Source organism: Ranitomeya imitator, chromosome 5 (genome assembly GCF_032444005.1).
Source record: "Ranitomeya imitator isolate aRanImi1 chromosome 5, aRanImi1.pri, whole genome shotgun sequence".
NCBI classification, from domain to species: Eukaryota; Metazoa; Chordata; class Amphibia; order Anura; family Dendrobatidae; genus Ranitomeya; species Ranitomeya imitator.
In genome coordinates this window covers 113,151,953-113,174,332 of record NC_091286.1, presented here as the reverse complement: position 1 = coordinate 113,174,332, position 22,380 = coordinate 113,151,953, and the positions used below count along the sequence as shown (strand labels likewise).

The following is a 22,380-nucleotide window of genomic DNA, read 5'->3' as shown; positions in this document are numbered from 1 at the left end:
TTGAGATCTTTGGTTTCAACCACCGTGTCTTTGTGCGACGCAGAAAAGGTGAATGGATGGACTCTAAATGCCTGGTTCCCACCGTGAAGCATGGAGGAGGAGGTGTGATGGTGTGGGGGGGCTTTGCTGGTGACACTGTTGGGGATTTATTCCAAATTGAAGGCATACTGAACCAGCATGGCTACCACAGCATCTTGCAGCGGCATGCTATTCCATCCGGTTTGCGTTTAGTTGGACCATCATTTATTTTTCAACAGGACAATGACCCCAAACACACCTCCAGGCTGTGTAAGGGCTATTTGACCAGGAAGGAGAGTGATGGGGTGCTACGCCAGATGACCTGGCCTCCACAGTCACCAGACCTGAACCCAATCGAGATGGTTTGGGGTGGCTACTTTGAAGAGCCTAGAATATGAGACATAATTTCAGTTGTGTCACACTTTTTTGTTAAGTATACAATTCCACATGTGTTAATTCATAGTTTTGATGCCTTCAGTGTGAATTTACAAGTTTCATAGTCATGAAAATACAGAAAAATCTTTAAATGAGAAGGTGTGTCCAGACTTTGGGTCTGTACTGTGTGTGTGTGTGTATATATATATATATATATATATATATATATATATATATATATTATAAAAAAAAATTTGCTTTTCTCCTACACTTCATTGGGGGACACAGGACCATGGGTGTTATGCTGCTGCCACTAGGAGGACGCTAAGTGAATATAGAAAGATTAACTCCTCCCCTGCAGTAAACACCCTCCTGCTGGCTCTAAGTGAACCAGTTCTTGCTTAGTGTCTATAGGAGGCACTTGGGTCTGGTTTTCAGACCCCAATGTTTTTATTTTCCTTTTTTATTTTTGCTTAATGGAGTGAAGGAGGCGATGGATCCTTTCAAGGTTCTACTCTCCCCCCCGACTCATCAACAGGCGAGAACACGGAGTGTGGCCTCCCCGTACCCTCTCCTGCGACGTGGGATGCCATACTTGAGCTCTCTTTAGGGGCAACGGTTCCTTCGGGTCCCGATCTCCCTACACCAGCAACGGGCGAGCACATAGTGTCGCCTCTATGTACCCTCTCCTGGAACCAGGCCTATAGCTGGACAACTTGCCCTGTCCCATCCTATGGGAGTGAACCCACTGGATGTACAGAGGCCCTCCATTGGCGTCCGTACAGCCCCCACTGCATCACCACTTATATTAAGTGGATGATGGAAGGTTGCAGAAAGGCTCTCTCCACCTCCTTTGTCTATGGGGGTGGTGGATTGAGAGTGAACCTCAGTTTCAGCTCTGCTACATCTCCTGGCACTCCGTGAGTAAGACTGCAGCTGGTAGAAGAGGCTCCATCTGGGTACAGAGAAGGGGGGTCCCGGGGAGGGGGAGGTGTCTGTGTCCGGTGGTGTTTTGTACACCGTTACAGCCCCTCTTAGTTTGCCCCCCCCAGCGGCGCCGGGGTTCCGGTTCCTCCCCAGCTTCTGGCAGGCTTGCCGGCGCTGCAGTGAACAACTGCGGCCCGCACTTTCACTCGGCTCCAAAAATTTAGTCCCCGGCTTCTAGCCGGGATAGGCTGCAGGCTCGGCGGGCGCTGCCGTGAACGACCACGGCCCGCAATTTAACCCGGCTCCAGAAATTTAGTCCCCGGCTTCTAGCCGGGATAGGCCGCATTTTTTATGGCCCCGCCTACCGGTGGTGGCGCCGTGCTTGAATTCTGGCGCTTCTTGTTCCAAACAAGAAGCACCTTCCTTAAGTCGGCGGCCATCTTTCTGCACCTCTGGGAGCCTGGTCACCGGCAGGGACATTTCCCCTGGGTGCTCAAGACACAGGACCTGGGTAAGCTGCAGAATCATAGCTTAACCCTTTCTCTCCATGTACATCCTCCCTCTCTCTCTCTTTTCCAAGGGACGCCAGGGTACACTATGTCTCAACCTAAAGCATCCAAAAAAGGCTAACAAAAGACATACTGTGTTTCTTGCCTCATGTACCACTTGCAAGGTATCTTTGCCCCGAATACTGCATTCTGCACAGCCTGTGACCCGGTATCTGCCCAGGAGCCACCCGCCACTGCTACCGACCCTAGCAAACCTAGTCCCCCTGAGTGGGCTACTTCCCTTTCACGGTCTATGGCTTCTCTGGCTAAGGCAATAGACTCTCTCCGGGACCCCTCCTCAAGTCAGGGTGTCAGTTGCGAAAAACCCTTCCAACAGACAAGATTCATCATCCAGCAGGGGTCTTGCTTTATCAAAAAGTGCTCATGCTTCTAGAAAAAGGACACATGGCACGTCCCCCGACCATTCTCGTGCTTCAGCCTCCTTAAGTTTGGCTTCTCGCTTCCCCTCTCCAGGGGTTGGTAGCGAACATGATTCAGAATATGAATCTGATGCGTCCTCAGATCAGGACTCGCAGAATTATCAGGAGACAGTTGATTCCCTTATTGAGTCAGTCAACAAGGCTCTGAGGGTGGACGAGGAACCCATATCTATCCCAGATCACGCCGTGTCTTGCCAACCACCCCGAGTTTAAGGACATCGTTGAGAGACATGGGGATCGACCGGACAAGCGCCTCACAGGGCAGAAGAGTCTAAATATCCCTTTGCTCCTTCTTTAAGAAAGGATTGGTTACAGTCCCCCCCCCCAGTGGATCCTCCCGTATCGCAGCTAAACATCTAAAACTCTTTTACCCTTGTCCGATAGCTCAGCAGTCAAAAATGCTGGTGACCACCAAATTTACAATCTTGCTCGGTCAGACTTTGAGGCCTCTGGAGCTGCGCTCTTTCCATCCTTTGCTGCAACCTGGGTGGCTAAGGCTATGGTCTATTGGGCTGAGGCCTTGTCCACAGCCATTCAGGAAACTAACCTCCCGCCTGAGGTGGCATGCCTCGCTATCCAGATATCTTGGGCTGGGGATTTCGTAGTGTCCTCTTCTTTAGATGCGGCTAACTGCACTTCACAAGCAGCAAACACCATCACCAATAGGAGGGCGCTATGGCTCAGAGACTTGTGTGCGAATTTTGCTACCAAAAAGTCCTTAACCTCTCTGCCCTATCAGAGCGGTCACTTATTTGGAGAAAAGCGTGATCAACTAATCTCCGACGCTACTGGAGGGAACAGTAAGTTTCTTCCCCAGTAGAGGCCTATTTGACCATTTCGGAACCAACAGCAACAAGTTTGGACCCGATATTTTTGTAACAACCCCAGCTGGTCCTCTACAACCGTCTCTTTGGGACCAGGGCGGGCCCCGCGCATGGATAGAGGTTCCCAGGTCTCATACAGACCAACCCATTCCTGGAAGAGCAGGCCTAGACAGCCTGGACCTAAGGGAGCCAGATCACACAGATCCTCAAAAAGTCCTTGCCAGTACCAGCTCAGATAATTCCTTTCTTGGAAATGATTCTGGACACTTCCCGAGGGTTGGTGATCCTTCCTCCAGAAAAAGTCTTGGCCTTACAGCGGGGAACACAGATGAACACAGATGCTCTCTCGCTCTTTTCTCACTCTCTGCGTTTCAGTATAAGAGTACTTGGCAAGATGGTGGCAGCTATAGAGGCCGTTCCATTCGCACAGCTACACCTCTGCCCCTTGTAACATGCCCTTCCTGCGGCTTGGGACAGGAATCCGTTCTCTCTCGACCATCGATTCCAGCTCTCTCCGCGGGTCAAGCAGACTGTCACGATCCACTTCTGGATTTGTGGCACATCTGGTTTCCCTCAGTTTAAGGCTGCCGTCACACTAGCAGTATTTGGTCAGTATTTTACATCAGTATTTGTAAGCCAAAACCAGGAGTGGAACAATTAGAGGAAAAGTATAATAGAAACATATGCACCACTTCTGCATTTATCACCCACTCCTGGTTTTGGCTTACAAATACTGATGTAAAATACTGACCAAATACTGCTAGTGTGACGGCAGCCTAAGACGTTTTTTCCTTTCTGGTCATCGGGGGTTAATGCACTTTCCGCCCCGCCCCCCGGTGGCCGATGGTGTTATTTCATTGCTGCTGGGTCAGCTGATGTTGGTGGTGACCACTAACCCACCATCCTTTAAGAGGTCACCTGATGCATCAGCTGACTGTCGGTGTTGGTTGATTCTGCAGCGACCAAGCTGGGAGAAGGAGCTTGCTGGGAGCAGTTGTTCGAATGTTGAGTCCGGTGTATCTGGTGTTTCTTCCCGCTGTGTTGTGCTTTGCAGCATTAAGCTAAATGTTTGTTTCCCTATACCTTGCCTGTCTTTCCTTACCCCTTGTTGTATTAGTGCAGCGGTGGGACCAGTGCTCTCACCTGCCAGTTCCCTGTGTAGGGATAGGTGCAGGACAAGTGAGGAACTAGGTATCCTGGTCGGCGACGGAGTGAAAGAACCCGTATAAGGACGGTAGCAAGATCAGGGCATATCTGCAGGCCAGTGCAGGAGGTGCCCATTCCCCAAGTCCCTACCGACAGGGCCCACCGTTGTAATTGTGTCCCCGGTGTTCCCTTGTTTGTTGTGTTGTTTGTGACAGACCTACGGTTGGGTCGTTTCATACCAGGTCAGTCACATCATGACACAGACCCTCAGGTGGTGGACGCTGAAGTCATCGCTGGATCAGGGGAAGTCCTTCTTTCCAGTACATTGGCTAGTGGTGACCACAGACGCCAGCCTTCTTGGCTGGGGGGCAGTGCTCCGCCATCAACGGCACAGGGACACTGGTCTTCTTGAAATTCGAGTCTGCCGATCAACATTTTGGAGATATGAACAATCAAGTTAGCCCTTCTGTGGTTTCATCAACTACTGGCAGGTCGACCCATCAGGATTCAGTCCGACAACGCTACAGCTGTGGCGTACATCAACCGTCATGGAGGCACCCCGCAGCAGGGTAGCTAGGATCGAATTAGGTCACGTTTTCCGATGGGCCAAGAGGAACCGCTCGGTGATCTCGGCAGTCTACATCCTGGGCGTAGAGAATTGGGCGGCAGACAATCTCAGTCGCCAGGGTCTCACCTCGGGAGAGTGGTCTCTGTATCCGGAGGGCTTTCAGCAGATCTTCTGTTTCTGGGGGACTCCGGATGTGGATCTGATGACCTCAAGACTAAACGCCAAAGTTCCCAAGTTCATAGCTTTGTCCCTCGACCCAGTTGCCATCGGAGCAGACGCATTGGTCCTTCCATGGCATCAATTTCGGCTTCCGTACGTATTCCCCCCACTCCCCTTACTTCTGATCAGAAGAAGATCAGAGCGGAGGGGGCACCAGTGATCCTGGTTGCGCTGGATTGTCCGCGCTGGGCGTGGTATGCGGAACTAGTTCAACTCATCGCCGACGTTCCCTGGCGACTGCCAGATCGCACAGATCTGCTGTCCCAGGGCCCTATTTACCATCAGAATTCTGAGGCCCTGTGTTTAACGGCGTGGCAAATGAATCCTGGGTTCTAGCTCAAGCAGGATTCTCTCGTCAAGTGATTTCCACCATGTTAAGTGCTAGGAAGCCCGCATCTATGCGCATTTATCACCGCACCTGGAAGACCTTCTCATGGTGCAAAGACCGTGGACGCTCTCCTCTTGACTTTCCCATTCCTTCCATTTTGGAATTTCAACAGACCGGATTGGAGTCAGGTCTCGCTCTTAGCTCACTCAACAATTGATGAGATATTTCTTATCTCATCAATTGAAAGGATGTTTGGGGATGAAATCACTTTTCAAGATGATAATGCATCCTGCCATAGAGCAAAAACTGTGGAAACATTCCTTGAAAAAAGACACATAAGGTCAATGTCATGGCCTGCAAATAGTCCGGATCTCAATCCAATTGAAAATCTTTGGTGGAAGTTGAAGAAAATGGTCCATGACAAGGCTCCAACCTGCAAAGCTGATCTGGCAACAGCAATCAGAGAAAGTTGGAGCCAGATTGATGAAGAGTACTGTTTCACACTCATTAAGTCCATGCCTCAGACACTGCAAGCTGTTATAAAGGCCAGAGGTGGTGAAACAAAATACTAGTGAGGTTTTGGAGTGTTTTTTTTGTTTGGTTGGTTTTCATGATTCCATAAATTTTTCCTCAGACTTGAGTGATTCCATAATTTTTCCCCTATGCTTGGTTATAGAAAGTAATCATTACTGACTACCACATTTTTAGTTCTTGATTTCTTTTAGTGTTTCTTAAAGCCAGAAAGTTGCCATTTGAAATGACTTTAGTTTTGTGCCATGTCTGGTATCTGCTTTTTTTCTACAAAATTAAACAACTGAATGAACATCCTCCAAGGCCAGTGATTTCATAATTTTTGCCAGGGGTCGTAGTTTATTCTTGTTAATGGTTTTAAGCTACTACTGCTTGGTTACTAAACTGGTTCACTTAGAGCCAGCAGGAGGGTGTATACTGCAGAGAAGGAGTTAGGCTAGTTTCACACTAGCGTTCGACAGGGCTGCGGACAAAAGCATTCTTCCTTCGTGAAGCCCCGCCCACTGCCGAACCTCTTCCTTCAGCTCCGCCTACGTCTGCATGCGTCCTGCATACCCTATTCTTAACATTTGGTACGCAGGCCATGCAGATGTATGCGGAAGCCTCCGCACGCGTCGTTTTGAAGCTGCGCTGAACGCAGCAAAATGCAACATTGCGTTTGACACAGGTCACTGCAGCGTCAAGATGACGCATGCCGAGGCATCCGCATGGCATGCGTTCCCAATGTTAAAGATAGGGTGCGCAGGACACATGCAGACGTAGGCGGAGCTGAAGGAAGAGGCGCGGCAGTGGGTGGACGTTAGTGTCTTTCTATATTCACTTAGTGTTTTTCTAGTGGCAGCAGCATAACACCCATGGTCCTGTGTCCTCCAATGATTGGCTCAGAGAAAAGGATTTTATGGTGAGTACACAAAAATCCCTATATTTTTCTACTTTAAGTGGTAAAAAAAATCACACATTTGTAGAAAAAAATATATATATGTTAGGTTTGTGCCACTATTTTCTGAGATCCATAACTGTTTTATTTTTCCGTTGATTGAGCTATGTCAGGGCTTGTTTTTTTGCATGGAGGGGCTGATTTTTCTGTGGATACCATTTTGGAGTAGATACATTGTAATAGTTTAATATTGCATTTTTGCAGCACTGCAGGGAACAAAAAAACTTTAATTCTATGGAAAGCCATCGGCACCCTGCAATTGTCTTTCTGGGGGCAAGAGTGCCCAGAACAGACGCAGTATTGGCGCCCAGAAAGAATTACATGGTTTAAATCCATAATTGACAGCAGCATTTTAATGGATGCCTGGTTATTTAATGGATTAACAGCAGCGATCTGCCCCAGTTAGATGTACAGTGCCTTGCGAAAGTATTCTGCCCCCTGGAACTTTTCAACCTTTTCCCACATATCATGCTTCAAACCTAAAGATACCAAATGTTAATTTTTGGTGAAGAATCAACAAGTGGAACACAACTGTGAAGTTGAACGAAATTTATTGGTTATTTTACATTTTTGTGGAAAATCAAAAACTGAAAAGTGGGGCGTGCAATATTATTTGGCCCCATTAACTTAATAATTTGTTGCGCCACCTTTTGCTGCGATTACAGCTGCAAGTCGCTTGGGGTATGTCTCTATCAGTTTTGTACATTGAGAGACTGAAATTCTTGCCCATTCTTCCTTGGCAAACGGCTCGAGCTCAGTGAGGTTTGATGGAGATCGTTTGTGAACAGCAGTTTTCAGCTCTTTCCACAGATTCTCGATTGGATTGAGGTCTGGACTTTGACTTGGCCATTCTAACACCTGGATACATTTATTTGTGAACCATTCCATTGTAGATTTTGCTTTATGTTTGGGATCATTGTCTTGTTGGAAGACAAATCTCCGTCCCAGTCTCAGGTCTTTTGCAGACTCCAACAGGTTTTCTTCAAGAATGGTCCTGTATTTGGCTCCATCCATCTTCCCATCAATTTTAACCATCTTCCCTGTCCCTGCTGAAGAAAAGCAGGCCCAAACCATGATGCTGCCACCACCATGTTTGACAGTGGGGATGGTGTGTTCAGGGTGATGAACTGTGTTGCCTTGACGCCAAACATATAGTTTGGCATTGTTGCCAAAAAGTTCTATTTTGGTTTCATCTGACCAGAGCACCTTCTTCCACACGTTTTGGTGTGTCTCCCAGGTGGCTTGTTGCAAACTTAAAACAACACTTTTTATGGATATCTTTGAGAAATGGCTTTTTTCTTGCCACTCTTCCATAAAGGCCTGATTTGTGCAGTGTACGACTGATTGTTGTCCTATGGACAGACTGTCCCACCTCAGCTGTAGATCTCTGCAGTTCATCCAGAGTGATCATGGTCCTCTTGGCTGCATCTCTGATCAGTCTTCTCCTTGTTTGAGATTAAAATTTAGAGGGACGGCCGGGTCTTGGTAAATGTGCAGTCATATGATACTCCTTCCATTTCAATATGATCGCTTGCACAGTGCTCCTTGGGATGTTTAAAGTTTTGGAAATCATTTTGTATCCAAATCCGGCTTTAAACTTCTCCACAACAGTATCACGGACCTGGCTGTTGTGTTCCTTGGTTTTCATGATGCTCTCTGTGCTTCAAACAGAACCCTGAGACTATCACAGAGCAGGTGCATTTATACGGAGACTTGATTACACACAAGTGGATTATATTATCATCATTAGGCATTTAGGACAGCATTGGATCAATCAGAGATCCACAATGAACTTCTGGAGTGAGTTTGCTGCACTGAAAGTAAAGGACGTATAATATTGCACGCCCCACTTTTCAGTTTTTGAATTTCCACAAAAATTTAAAGTAACCAATAATTTTCGTTTAACTTAACAATTGTGTTCCACTTGTTGATTCTTCACCAAAAATTTATATTTGGTATCTTTATGTTTGAAGCATGATATGTGGGGAAAGGTTGAAAAGTTCCAAGGAGCCGAATACTTTCGCAAGGCACTGTAGATGTCGGCATTTTAGGAGCAGACTTGGCTCCTTATCTCGTTTTTATTGTTCACCAAGCATCTGTAAATGAAATTGCAAGAAAAAGCGATCAAAACTTTGTATCTGAAGAAGACCATGTTCACACATTCAGTATTTGGTCAGTGTTTTACATCAGCATTTGTAAACTAAAACCAGGAGTTGAACAATTATAGGAAAAGTATAATAGAAACATATGGAGAGGGTGATAAATACAGAAGCGGTGACGTGTTTCTATTATACTTTTCCTCTAATTGTCCCACTCCTGGTTTTGTCTTACAAATACTGATGAAAAATACTGATCAAATACTGAACGTGACCTAAAAAAGTATCGATGAAAATGTCAGCTTGCCGCCTCCCCAAGAACACCGTTACTCTTTTGGTATCTATGTAAGCGTACTAACATGGAAAATAATCTTGCCCAATGAACACCGTGAAAGAAAAAAAGGGTTGGAATTGAGAGATCTTCTTATTACCATTTCACCGCACTTCGAAATTTTTTTTCCTTTTTCCAGTACATTGTATAACAAAATGAATGGTGGCGTTCAAGACTACAATTCGTCCTGCAAAAGACAAGCCCTGATACAGCTCTGTAGGTGGAAACATAAAAAATCATGGCTTTCCAACTAAGGGAGGAAAAAAGCGGAAGCACAAAAACTAAAATTCGCCTGGGAGTGAAGGGGTGATCTCTAAGCTGGAGTTGGAAAATAGCACTGCCCACAGCTAGTCATTTTCTATGTGTATGCCGTTTCCTGGAATATTTCCCTGCAGAGCAAAATTTTCATTGATGCAGATCAGTACAGAAGCTGTAACGGACTGTTTGCACATTTCTTTGGTTTGTGAATAGTTTACTACAAATCCAATGAATGGGCCGGCGTCCAGGGAGTCCGGGAGCGAGATGCTGTAACATGGGAAACCAAGAAGAAATGGTAAGTTATATACCGTATTTGCCTTACCTTGTACAGTATACAGATTTGTGTAGATCTATATATTTATTTTCCAAGGCTTGTGCCATTGTAAAATTAACACAAACACAGGTTGAACATACAAACTCTTCATATCTGTCCAAAGACAACACCTGCGAACACCGGACTCCAGGAAGGCAATATACTCGTGTTCATCTGTCATGGCCACCATGCAATCTGTACGTGGAAATATCTATTTTAGTAGATAATATCTATTTTATCAGTATGACAAACTGGAACACTGGGAGCTTGTTGGTTGGCGCCTGTTCACACTAGCTTGGATGTGCTGGTCTTGTTCTCTTTGTATATGAGTGTATAAACTAGTGTGTGTGTGTATCATTGTGTTTATAGATGTGTGTGTGTGTGTGTATATCATTGTCTGTGTATATGAGTGTGTTTTATATGTGAATGTGTGTTTCTATGTGTGAGTGTGTGGATTTATGGTAGCATGTAATGAGTAGTTGCACATGTAATATGTGTAAGCACCAGCCCTTAACAACCACCGATACATCTTATGACAGAGGTTATTAAGGGACCTTAATCCTTAGCATTGCTTTCTCACGGCGCCGAGGATTAAGTGTAACGTGTCCCCAGTGGGCGAAAATCCCTCGGTGACAGCTATATATGACAACTGACACCCTGCAGCAAACCCTTAAACCTTTCTGTCAATTGCGAAAGCAACATCGAAGTGGTTAAAACACCTCCTTTAACACCATAGTTCCTCCGCAATCTTAATCGTGATCATTGTCATGGTACCCCGAAGTCATCTGATGGTGGCTTGTTAGACCCAGCTATAAGCCAGTTCTAACAGGCTGAATCAGTAAAGAATTGACAGGTCTCAGGCATTGCAGTACATACAGTCATGGCCAAAAGTATTCACACCCCTGCAATTCTGTCAAATCTCATTTTCTTCCTGAAAATGATTGCAAACACAAATTATTTGGTATTATTATCTTCATTTAATTTGTCTTAAATGAAAAAGCACAAAAGAGAATGAAGCAAAAAGCAAAACATTGATCATTTCACACAAAACTCCAAAAATGGGCCAGACAAAAGTATTGGCACCCTTAGCCTAATACTTGGTTGCACAACCTTTAGCCAAAAAAACTGTGAAAAACCGCTTCCGGTAACCATCAATGAGTTTCTTACAATGCTCTGTTGGAAATTTAGACCATTCTTCTTTGGCAAACTGCTCCAGTTCCCTGATATTTGAAAGGTGCCTTCTCCAAACTGCCATTTTTAGATCTCTCCACAGGTGTTCTATGGGATTCAGGTCTGGACTCATTGCTGGCCACCTTAAGCCTCCAGTGCTTTCTCTCAAACCATTTTCTAGTGCTTTTTGAAGTGTGTTTTGGGTCATTGTCCTGCTGGAAGACCCATGACCTCTGAGAGAGAATCAGCTTTCTCACACTGGGCCCTGCATTATGCTGAAACATTTGTTGGTAGTCTTCAGACTTCATAACGCCATGCACACGGTCAAGCAGTCCAATGCCAGAGGCAGCAAAGCAACCCCAAAACATCAGGGAACCTCCGCCATGTTTGACTGTAGGGACCATGTTCTTTTCTTTGAATGCCTCTTTTTTTTCTCCTGTAAACTCTATGTTGATGCCTTTGCCCAAAAAGCTCTACTTTTGTCTCATCTGACCAGAGAACATTCTTCCAAAACGTTTTAGGCTTTTTCAGGTAAGTTTTGGCAAACTCCAGCCTGGCTTTTTTATGTCTCGGGGTAAGAAGTGGGGTCTTCCTGGGTCTCCTACCATACAGTCCCTTATCATTCAGACGTTGACGGATAGTACGGGTTGACACTGTTGTACCCTCGGACTGCAGGGCAGCTTGAACTTGTTTGGATGTTAGTCGAGGTTCTTTATCCAACATCCGCACAATCTTGCATTGAAATCTCTTGTCAATTTTTCTTTTCCGTCCAATTCTAGGGAGGTTAGCCACAGTGACATGGGCTGTAAACTTCTTGATGACACTGCGCACGGTAGACACAGGAACATTCAGGTCTTTGGAGATGGACCTGTAGCCTTGAGGTTGCTCATGCTTCCTCACAATTTGGTATCTCAAGTCCTCAGACAGTTCTTTGGTCTTCTTTCTTTTCTCCATGCTCAATGTGGTACACACAAGGACACAGGACAGAGGTTGAGTCAACTTTAATCCATGTCAACTGGCTGCAAGTGTGATTTAGTTATTGCCAACACCTGTTAGGTGCCACAGGTAAGTTACAGGTGCTGTTAATTACACAAATTAGAGAAGCATCACATGATTTTTCGAAGGGTGCCAATACTTTTGTCCACCCCCTTTATATTTGGTGTGAAATTATACCCAATTTAGCTTTAGAACAATTCTTTTTGTGTTTTTTTTCATTTAAGACAAATTAACCCCTTCATGACCCAGCCTATTTTGACCTTAATGACCTGGCCGTTTTTTGCAATTCTGACCAGTGTCCCTTTATGAGGTAATAACTCAGGAACGCTTCAACGGATCCTAGCGGTTCTGAGATTGTTTTTTCGTGACATATTGGGCTTCATGTTAGTGGTAAATTTAGGTCAACAAATTCTGTGTTTATTTGTGATAAAAATGGAAATTTGGCGAAAATTTTGAACATTTCGCAATTTTCACATTTTGAATTTTTATTCTGTTAAACCAGAGAGTTATGTGACACAAAATAGATAATAAATAACATTTCCCACATGTCTACTTTACATCAGCACAATTTTGGAAGCAAAATTTTTTTTTGCTAGGAAGTTATAAGGGTTAAAATTTGACCAGCGATTTCTCATTTTTACAACGAAATTTACAAAACCATTTTTTTTAGGGACCACCTCACATTTGAAGTCAGTTTGAGGGGTCTATATGGCTGAAAATACCCAAAAGTGACACCATTCTAAAAAATGCACCCCTCAAGCTGCTCAAAACCACATTCAAGAAGTTTATTAACCCTTCAGGTGCTTCACAGCAGCAGAAGCAACATGGAAGGAAAAAATGAACATTTAACTTTTTAGTCACAAAAATTATCTTTTAGCAACAATTTTTTTATTTTCCCAATGGTAAAAGGAGAAACTGAACCACGAAAGTTGTTGTCCAATTTGTCCTGAGTACGCTGATACCTCATATGTGGGGGTAAACCACTGTTTGGGTGCACGGCAGGGCTTGGAAGGGAAGGAGCGCCATTTGACTTTTTGAATGAAAAATTGGCTCCACTCTTTAGCGGACACCATGTCACGTTTGGAGAGCCCCCGTGTGCCTAAAAATTGGAGCTCCCCCACAAGTGACCCCATTTTGGAAACTAGACGCCCCAAGGAACTTATCTAGATGCATAGTGAGCACTTTGAACCCCCAGGTGCTTCACAAATTGATCCGTAAAAATGAAAAAGTACTTTTTTTCACAAAAAAATTCTTTTAGCCTCAATTTGTTTCATTTTCACATGGGCAACAGGATAAAATGGATCCTAAAATTTCTTGGGCAATTTCTCCTGAGTACACCGATACCTCACATGTGGGGGTAAACCACTTTTTGGGCACATGGTAAGGCTCGGAAGGGAAGGAGCGCCATTTGACTTTTTGAATGGAAAATTAGCTCCAATTGTTAGCGGACACCATGTCGCGTTTGGAGAGCCCCTGTGTGCCTAAACATTGGAGCTCCCCCACAAGTGACCCCATTTTGGAAACTAGACCCCCCAAGGAACTTATCTAGATGCATATTGAGCACTTTTAACCCCCAGGTGCTTCACAGACGTTTAGAACGCAGAGCCATGAAAATAAAAAAAAAATTTTCTTTCCTCAAAAAATGATTTTTTTTAGCCTGGAATTTCCTATTTTGCCAAGGGTAATAGGAGAAATTGGACCCCAAATGTTGTTGTCCAGTTTGTCCTGAGTACGTTGATACCCCATATGTGGGGGTAAACCACTGTTTGGGCACATGTCGGGGCTCGGAAGTGAAGTAGTGACGTTTTGAAATGCAGACTTTGATGGAATGCTCTGTGGGCGTCACGTTGCGTTTGCAAAAGAAAGAGAACAAAAAAACCGAACAAATGTCCAAATAAATTAAATAGATTTATTAGAAATAAATATACCAAATGGTAGAGGGGAAGGAAAACCAAAAAGAAGGCACAATACCAAGAAGACGGGGGCAAAAATATATATATATATATACATATAATCACATTGTAATCATCAGTACATGATATAAAAAATCTGTTCAAAAGAAGCCCTACAACACTGAAAATTATTGAATACAAAAGATTGCACAAAAAATAAGAAAATAATTTATCATATATGTCCATGCACCTTTTTATTAAAAAAAGAGAGAGAGAAAAATGGCCCAGAGTACTGAATTGTGTATATGTAATTTATACTCACTTAGAGTGCAACTAGTGCTTGATACATGCCATAAAAAATATATATACAATAGTATGCTGGCATAAGGTGCAACTAGTGTTAAGAATGTGCAGTCACATGACCTGGAGTACTAAGTTATCTATGTGTAATTTTTTCTGACTTAAAGTGCAATTAGTGCTTAATATATGCCATGTGAAGGTACTTATAAACATAGGCATGGGCCACACATAATATTAAATGATCACTGTTGAAAAGAAATATTAGGCCAGGAGCATATGTTACCTATAGTGCTGCCGTCTCTTGGATGTGCCACTCCCCGACGCGCGTTTTGTTTCCCTGACGAAGGCTGACGCCGAAACGCGCGTCGGGGAGTGGCACATCCAAGAGACGGCAGCACTATAGGTAACATATGCTCCTGGCCTAATATTTCTTTTCAACAGTGATCATTTAATATTTAATATTATGTGTGGCCCATGCCTATGTTTATAAGTACCTTCACATGGCATATATTAAGCACTAATTGCACTTTAAGTCAGAAAAAATTACACATAGATAACTTAGTACTCCAGGTCATGTGACTGCACATTCTTAACACTAGTTGCACCTTATGCCAGCATACTATTGTATATATATTTTTTATGGCATGTATCAAGCACTAGTTGCACTCTAAGTGAGTATAAATTACATATACACAATTCAGTACTCTGGGCCATTTTTCTCTCTCTCTTTTTTTAATAAAAAGGTGCATGGACATATATGATAAATTATTTTCTTATTTTTTGTGCAATCTTTTGTATTCAATAATTTTCAGTGTTGTAGGGCTTCTTTTGAACAGATTTTTTATATCATGTAGTGATGATTACAATGTGATTATATGTATATATATATATATATTTGCCCCCGTCTTCTTGGTATTGTGCCTTCTTTTTGGTTTTCCTTCCCCTCTACCATTTGGTATATTTATTTCTAATAAATCTATTTAATTTATTTGGACATTTGTTCGGTTTTTTTGTTCTCTTTCTTTTGCATATATCTCTTTCCGATTTGTCCGTTATTTCGTCCATTATGGGATATATATAATATCTTATATACACAAATTGCATACCTTATGTTTACTAAGAATATTATGAATCTTTATATCCCTTGCCTTGAGCTTTTATCCTAGTCACGTTGCGTTTGCAGAGACCCTGATGTGGCTAAACAGTAGAAACCCCCCATAAGTGACCACATTTTGGAAACTAGACCCCAAAAGGAACTTATCTAGATGTGTGGTGAGCACTTCGAACCCCCAAGTGCTTCACAGAAGTTTATAACGCAGAGCCGTGAAAATAATAAATACGTTTTCTTTCCTCAAAAATAATTATTTAGCCCAGAATTTTTTATTTTCCCAAGGGTTACAGGAGAAATTGGACCCCAAAATTTGTTGTCCAGTTTCTCTTGAGTACGCTGATACCCCATGTGTGGGGGTAAACCACTGTTTGGGCACACATCGGGGCTCAGAAGGGAAGTAGTGACTTTTGAAATGCAGACTTTGATGGAATGGTCTGCGGGCGTCACGTTGCGTTTGCAGAGCCCCTGGTGTGCCTAAACAGTAGAAACCCCCCACAAGTGACCCCATTTTAGAAACTAGACCCCCCAAGGAACTTATCTAGATATGTGGTGAGCACTTTGAACCCCTAAGTGCTTCACAGACGTTTACAACGCAGAGCCGTGAAAATAAAAAATCATTTTTCTTTCCTCAAAAATGATGTTTTAGCAAGCATTTTTTTATTTTCACAAGGGTAACAGGAGAAATTGGACCCCAGTAATTGTTGCGCAGTTTGTCCTGAGTATGCTGGTACCCCATATGTGGGGGTAAACCACTGTTTGGGCGCACGTCGGAGCTCGGAAGTGAGGGAGCACCATTTGACTTTTTGAATATAAGATTGGCTGGAATCAATTGTGGCGCCATGTTGCGTTTGGAGACCCCTGATGTGCCTAAACAGTGGAAACCCATCAATTCTAACTCCAACACTAACCCCCCCACACCCCTATCCCTAATCCCAACTGTAGCCATAACCCTAACCACAACCCTAATTCCAACCCTAACCCTAAGGCTATATGCCCACGTTGCGGATTCGTGTGAGATTTTTCCGCACCATTTTTGAAAAATCCGCGGGTAAAAGGCACTGCTTTTTACCTGCGGATTTCCAGTGTTTTTTGTGCGGATTTCACCTGCGGATTCCTAATGAGGAACAGGTGTAAAACGCTGCGGAATCCGCACAAAGAATTGACATGCTGCGAAAAATACAACGTAGCGTTTCCGCGCGGTATTTTCCGCACCATGTGCACAGCGGATTTGGTTTTCCATAGGTTTACATGATACTGTAAACCTGATGGAACACTGCTGCGAATCCGCAGCGACCAATCCGCTGCGGATCCGCAGCCAAATCCGCACTGTGTGCACATAGCCTAATTCTAAAGGTATGTGCACACGCTGTGGAAAATGCTGCGGATTCGCAGCAGTTTCCCATGAGTTTACAGTTCAATGTAAACCTATGGGAAACAAAAATTGCTGTACACATGCTGCAGAAAAACTGCACGGAAACGCAGCGGTTTACATTCCGCAGCATTCACTTCTTTCTGCGGATTCCGCAGCGGTTTTACAACTGCTCCAATAGAAAATCGCCGTTGTAAAACTGCAGTGAAATGCGCAGAAAAACCTCGGTAAATCTGCCATAAATCCGCAGCGGTTTAACACTGCGGATTTATGAAATCCGCAGAGGACCAGAATACGTGTGCACATACCGAAACCCTAACCCTATTCTAACCTTAGTGGGAAAAAAAAAATTCTTTATTTTTTTATTGTCCCTACCTATGGGGGTGGCAAAGGGGGGGTCATTTACTATTTTTTTTATTTTGATCACTGTGATAGGTTATATCTCAGTGATCAAAATGCACTTTGGAACGAATCTGCCGGCCGGCAAATTCGGCGGGCGCACTGCGCATGCGCCCGCCATTTTGGAAGATGGCGGCGCCCATGGAGAAGACGGACGGACCTCGGGAGGATCGGTAAGTATGATGGGGTGGGGGGGAGCACGGGGGGGGGATCGGAGCATGGGGGGGTGGATCGGAGAGCGGGGGGTGGATCGGAGCACGGGGGTGGATCGGAGCATGGTGGGGGTGGATCGGAGCACGGGGGGGTGGATCGGAGCACGGGGGGGTGATTGGAGCACGGGGGGAGCGGACAAGAGCACGGGGGGAGCGGAGCACAGGACGGAGCGGTGCATAGGACTGATCGGTGGACTGGGGGGGCGATCGGTGAGGTGGGGGCACATTAGTGTTTCCAGCCATGGCCGATGATATTGCAGCATCGGCCATGGCTGGATTGTAATATTTCACCAGTTTTAATAGGTGAAATATTACAAATCGCTCTGATTGGCAGTTTCACTTTCAACAGTCAATCAGAGCGATCGTAGCCACGGGGGGGTGAAGCCACCCCCCCTGGGCTAAACTACCACTCCCTGTCCCTGCAGATCGGGTGAAATGGGAGTTAACCCTTTCACCCGATCTGCAGGGACGCGATCTTTCCATGACGCCACATAGGCGTCATGGGTCGGATTGGCACCGACTTTCATGACGCCTACGTGGCGTCAAAGGTCGGGAAGGGGTTAAATGAAGATAATAATACCAAATAATTTGTGTTTGCAATGATTTTCAGGAAGAAACTGAGTATTATCTGACAGAATTGCAGGGATGTGAATACTTTTGGCCATGACTGTAAGTCCTGCAGTGTATGAGACCGACTATCAAAGTAAAAAATATTAATATCCCACAGTGGAACTAAGTGAAAAAGTAAAAAGAAGTTAAATAAGATGGAAAAAAAAAGTTAAAAAATCTGCACAAAAATCACAAAAAGCTGTTTCACCACGAAGAATGCAGCGTTTGTGTTAAAATGAATATAAACAAAAAAAAGTACCCATAATTGGTATCTACACATCCGGAACGATCCAATCTATGAAACGTGATGTTATATATTCCATTCATGAAAAAGTTACGGTAATTAAAAAAATGCCAAAAATGTCACTTTTTTATTATACTGTCACAAAAACTGGAATAAAAAGTAATCAAAACGTCATATGTAAAAGAAAAAAAATGGTACAAATGAAAACACCACATCGTCTTCCAAAAACCAAGCCCTGTATGGCTCATTCAGCAAAAAAATAAAAAAAGGTTAGTTGTCAGAATATGGCAATGGAAAAACAAATTAATTTTTAGCATAATTATATATATATATATATATATATATATATATCTATATATATAATTGCCTAAGGGTTTTTCCGTCTGTCTGTCTGTCTGTCTGTCCTGGAAATCCCGGCTCTCTGATTGGTCGAGGCCTGGCACAGCATCGACGTAGAAATCCCGCGTCTCTGATTGGTCGAGGCCGCCAGGCCTCGACCAATCAGCAACGGGCACAGCGACGATGATGTCATAATGGTTGCCTCGACCAATCAGCGACGGACACAGTCTGCCGCGAATTCTGGAATCATCATTGTCCATATACTACGGGGACATGCATATTCTAGAATACCCGATGCGTTAGAATCGGGCCACAGTCTAGTATATATATATATATATATATATATATATATATATATATATATATATATATATATATCTGGCTTTACTGTAATTGCGCTGAACTGAAGAATAGAGTCGTCTAATAACTTTTACCGCACGGTGAACCACACAAAAAAATAAATATAAAAACAATGACAGCAATTCAGCTGGTCTTTATTCATTGTGAGTCTGAAAAAACTTGATAAAAAGTGATCAAAAAATGTAACGTAGCTTTTTATTCATATTTTTCAGAGTCACTATGGTACTAAAAAAATCTTCAAGTAGTGCGACAAATAAGCCCTTATACAGCTCGATTCACCAAAAAAATAAAAAAGTTTCAGCTCTCAGAATATGGTAACAAAAATTATAATTTTTATAAAAAAAAGTATTTTCACTATAATCGCACTAATCCGAAGAATAAATCCGCCTTATCACTTATACCGCACAGTGAACTGCGCAAAAATAAAAAGAACTACTCTTGTACTGCTGTCTATTTGTTCATTTTACCTCCCATTTATCCTCCGCTCTCCGCTTATCTCGTACGTTGGGGTTTCCATGTCAATTCCCCCAAACCACGATTCAGACAAAACCTCCAATGGAACCACTCACTTATGATGCAGATGCAGATGGAGTCACTTTGGACTGGTCTCTGTTCCAGCGGTGTCCCATTATTTTAGGCGTCTTTTTAGAGCACAAGTGTGGGCGATCACAGATCTGTGCACGTCTAGAAAGATGGAGACCACCAGAGCAGACACCCAATGGAGTACGAAGTGTCTCCATCTGCCTCATGATGGCTGGTTCTGTTGGGGCTTTTGCCTGAATCACATTTTTGTGTGATTTACACGGAAAGCGTAGAACATAAGAATGTGATCCCCACCTTATTCTGGAAGTGATTGAAAAATATTAGGTACCCCAAAATGTTACCAATAAAAACCCAAATTTATCCTGCACAAAACTAGCCCCCACTCATATCTGTTATCAAGCATCATGGTCACTTTAACCCCTTCCTGACATTCATCATACATGTACGGTGCAAGTCGGGAGCAGGTACATTGAGCGGTCTCACAGGCTGAGCCAGCATTATAGTGCAGCATTATAGTGCAGGCTCGGTCCAGTTATAGATGTTGTCCAGTCTTATTCTAAAGATCTGCTGTCACTCTGTGTCTTTAGACTTCTGAATCCTCACAGCGAGCTTCACATGCTGTGAGGATTTTCTGGTGTTGACTGTAAGAGTGGGCGGTCATGTGACCATAAGTATGAGATTTCTATACTTCCAGCCACATTCCATCTAGATGTGTATTGAGCAAGGCACGTCTAGTCTGAATATGGCCAGAAATGTAGAAATCAAATATTTGTGGTCTCATGACAGCCCTCTCTTACTGTCAATACCAGAGAATCCTCACACGTGATGCACGTGATAAAATGATTCAGCAGTCGCAGACACATACAATGAGTTTTAGCAAAAACACTGAACAACCCCTTTAACAATGTATGCGCATCAGGGTCCCTGCGTCGTGCTCGCGGGGCTGTAATAATTTGCTATGACAGCGTGGAGTCTGTTGAAGACCCCCATGCCTGCCATAACAGAGTTTTGCTGAAACTCGGGTGCGTCTGGGCTTCAAAGATGACTTCTTCGCACAAGCGATCAGACAAGCACAGGTTTTGGTCACCTAAGCGACCTAATAAATACAGTAAAAAAAATAAATAAATAAAGTACAAAAAACAAGTTTAAAAAAATGAAAAAAATTAAAATTATTTCTCCATTAAAGAAAAGATATTAAAAAAAGGAAAAATATCCACATCTGTGATAACGCCGCATCCATGAAAGTCCAATCTGTCAATGTAACAACTTAAAGCCCCTCTCCAGCATTTCTTTTTTAGTGCAGTGCTGGAGTAGAGCCACTAATCTCAATTCCCTGCCTCTAGTCTTAGGCCACGGTCACACTAGCAGTATTTGGTCAGTATTTTACCTCAGTATGTGTAAGCCAAAACCAGGAGTGGTGATAAATGCAGAAGTGGTGCATATGTTTCTATTATACTTTTCCTCTAATTGTTCCACTCCTGGTTTTGGCTTATAAATACTGAGGTAAAAAACCTCACCAAATTCAGAACGTGGCCTTATACTTAACAGCTGCTGCTATCATCTGTTCCCAGCACCGCTCCAGTCGGTCTCCAGCATTTTGTGACCTGCCGGATCCGTGCAGTGTTTGATGGCCGATCCGGAGGTTACAACTCAATGTAAGTCTGAGAGGCAGGACGAGGCCAGAACGAGACTCTCGTAGCCTCACATTGAGCCCTTGTGACTGTCACCTCAGACTTACGGTCAGTCAGAAGGTGTGGTCACAAGGTAGTGGACAGGAGCGGCAGCGGGAAGAGCTGAAGACGGCGGCTGGTAAGTATATAAGACTAGAGGCAGGGAACTTATATTAGCAGCACCACTTCAGCGCTGAAAGAAAACAAAATGCTGGAGTGGTGCTTTAAGTAACCTGAAAGGTAAACATCATGAACCCCGATGACCATTTGTTCCAGACCTCTTTAATCTGTTTCCTACTTTTATACAAGAACCTTGTGTCTCTTGTATTCAGCGTCTCTGTGTCTCGGTCCTCAGTGTTCTCTCATGTAGTTTGTTGTTGTGTAGGATATATACTATTTTAGGACCCTGCTCCTTCATAGAGATTGGCCCCTATAACACTTATAATGTAACTTGGGACAGGAGTTGACATTGTTACCACAATCGGTGGAGTTATACTGTATGTGATCTGCCTTCTGTAAATGACACCCCCATAATTCCTGGCTCTACTTGTGGAATAATGAGAGTAGTAATGATCATTCCCATCATTGTAACTGTGTAAAAAAAAAAAAAAGTCAAGAGAAAAAACTCACATGACACTTTTGTTTTCTTTCTTTTTTTTATTGGAATAGCAATAAGCAACATTGTAATAAAAATATTACCGGCCTTTTAAGATATAAATCCATGATCACAATGACTCTCAGGTCAGGCCCCATGGAGACCACAGAACTAGCTGTGGTAATTGAGAACCAGCTGAGAGCCACTGGATCCAAAGATCCAGAGGAAGGCAAAGAAACCCCCCCGGAGAGTTCTGCCTCAGGGGGGGGGGAAATTCCTTCCTGACCCCACTTGTGGCGATCGGATATTTCCCTGGATCATGTCAGTCCTACTGCATATTGCTGTATATCTGCATGTAGTTATAAGATCAGTAGAACCAACCCTAGGAAGGAAAAGGCAAAGAGATTACAGACTAATTTACACCTTTCTCCTAGGAGTTTACAGTCTAATATATACTATACAGGCTACATTTGGTAGCTTACAGACTATTATACACCCTCCTCAAAGGAGCTAATAGTCTAACATACACTATACAGGCTGCTCCTGGGAGCTTACAGACTAATCTACACCCTGCTCCTAGGAGTTTACAGTCTAATATACACTATACAGGCTGCTCCTGAGAGCTTACAGACTAAAGGTACCTTCACACTCAGCGACGCTGCAGCGATACCGACAACGATGTCGATCGTTGCAGCGTCGCTGTTTGGTCGCT

The 22,380-nt window shown here is 43.7% G+C and overlaps 1 protein-coding gene across 4 annotated transcripts in view; it reads left to right on the top strand.

The window, feature by feature from the left end:
- The window catches only part of CEBPZOS (CEBPZ opposite strand), a 67,891-nt gene that overhangs the window by 16,487 nt on the left and 29,024 nt on the right, over positions 1 to 22,380 (top strand). For all 4 annotated transcript variants that reach the window (XM_069769094.1, XM_069769096.1, XM_069769095.1 and 1 more), the window contains exon 4: positions 9,760 to 9,841. In XM_069769094.1, the coding sequence (XP_069625195.1) occupies positions 9,760 to 9,841 (82 nt within the window). The remainder of the gene's footprint in view (positions 1 to 9,759; positions 9,842 to 22,380) is intronic.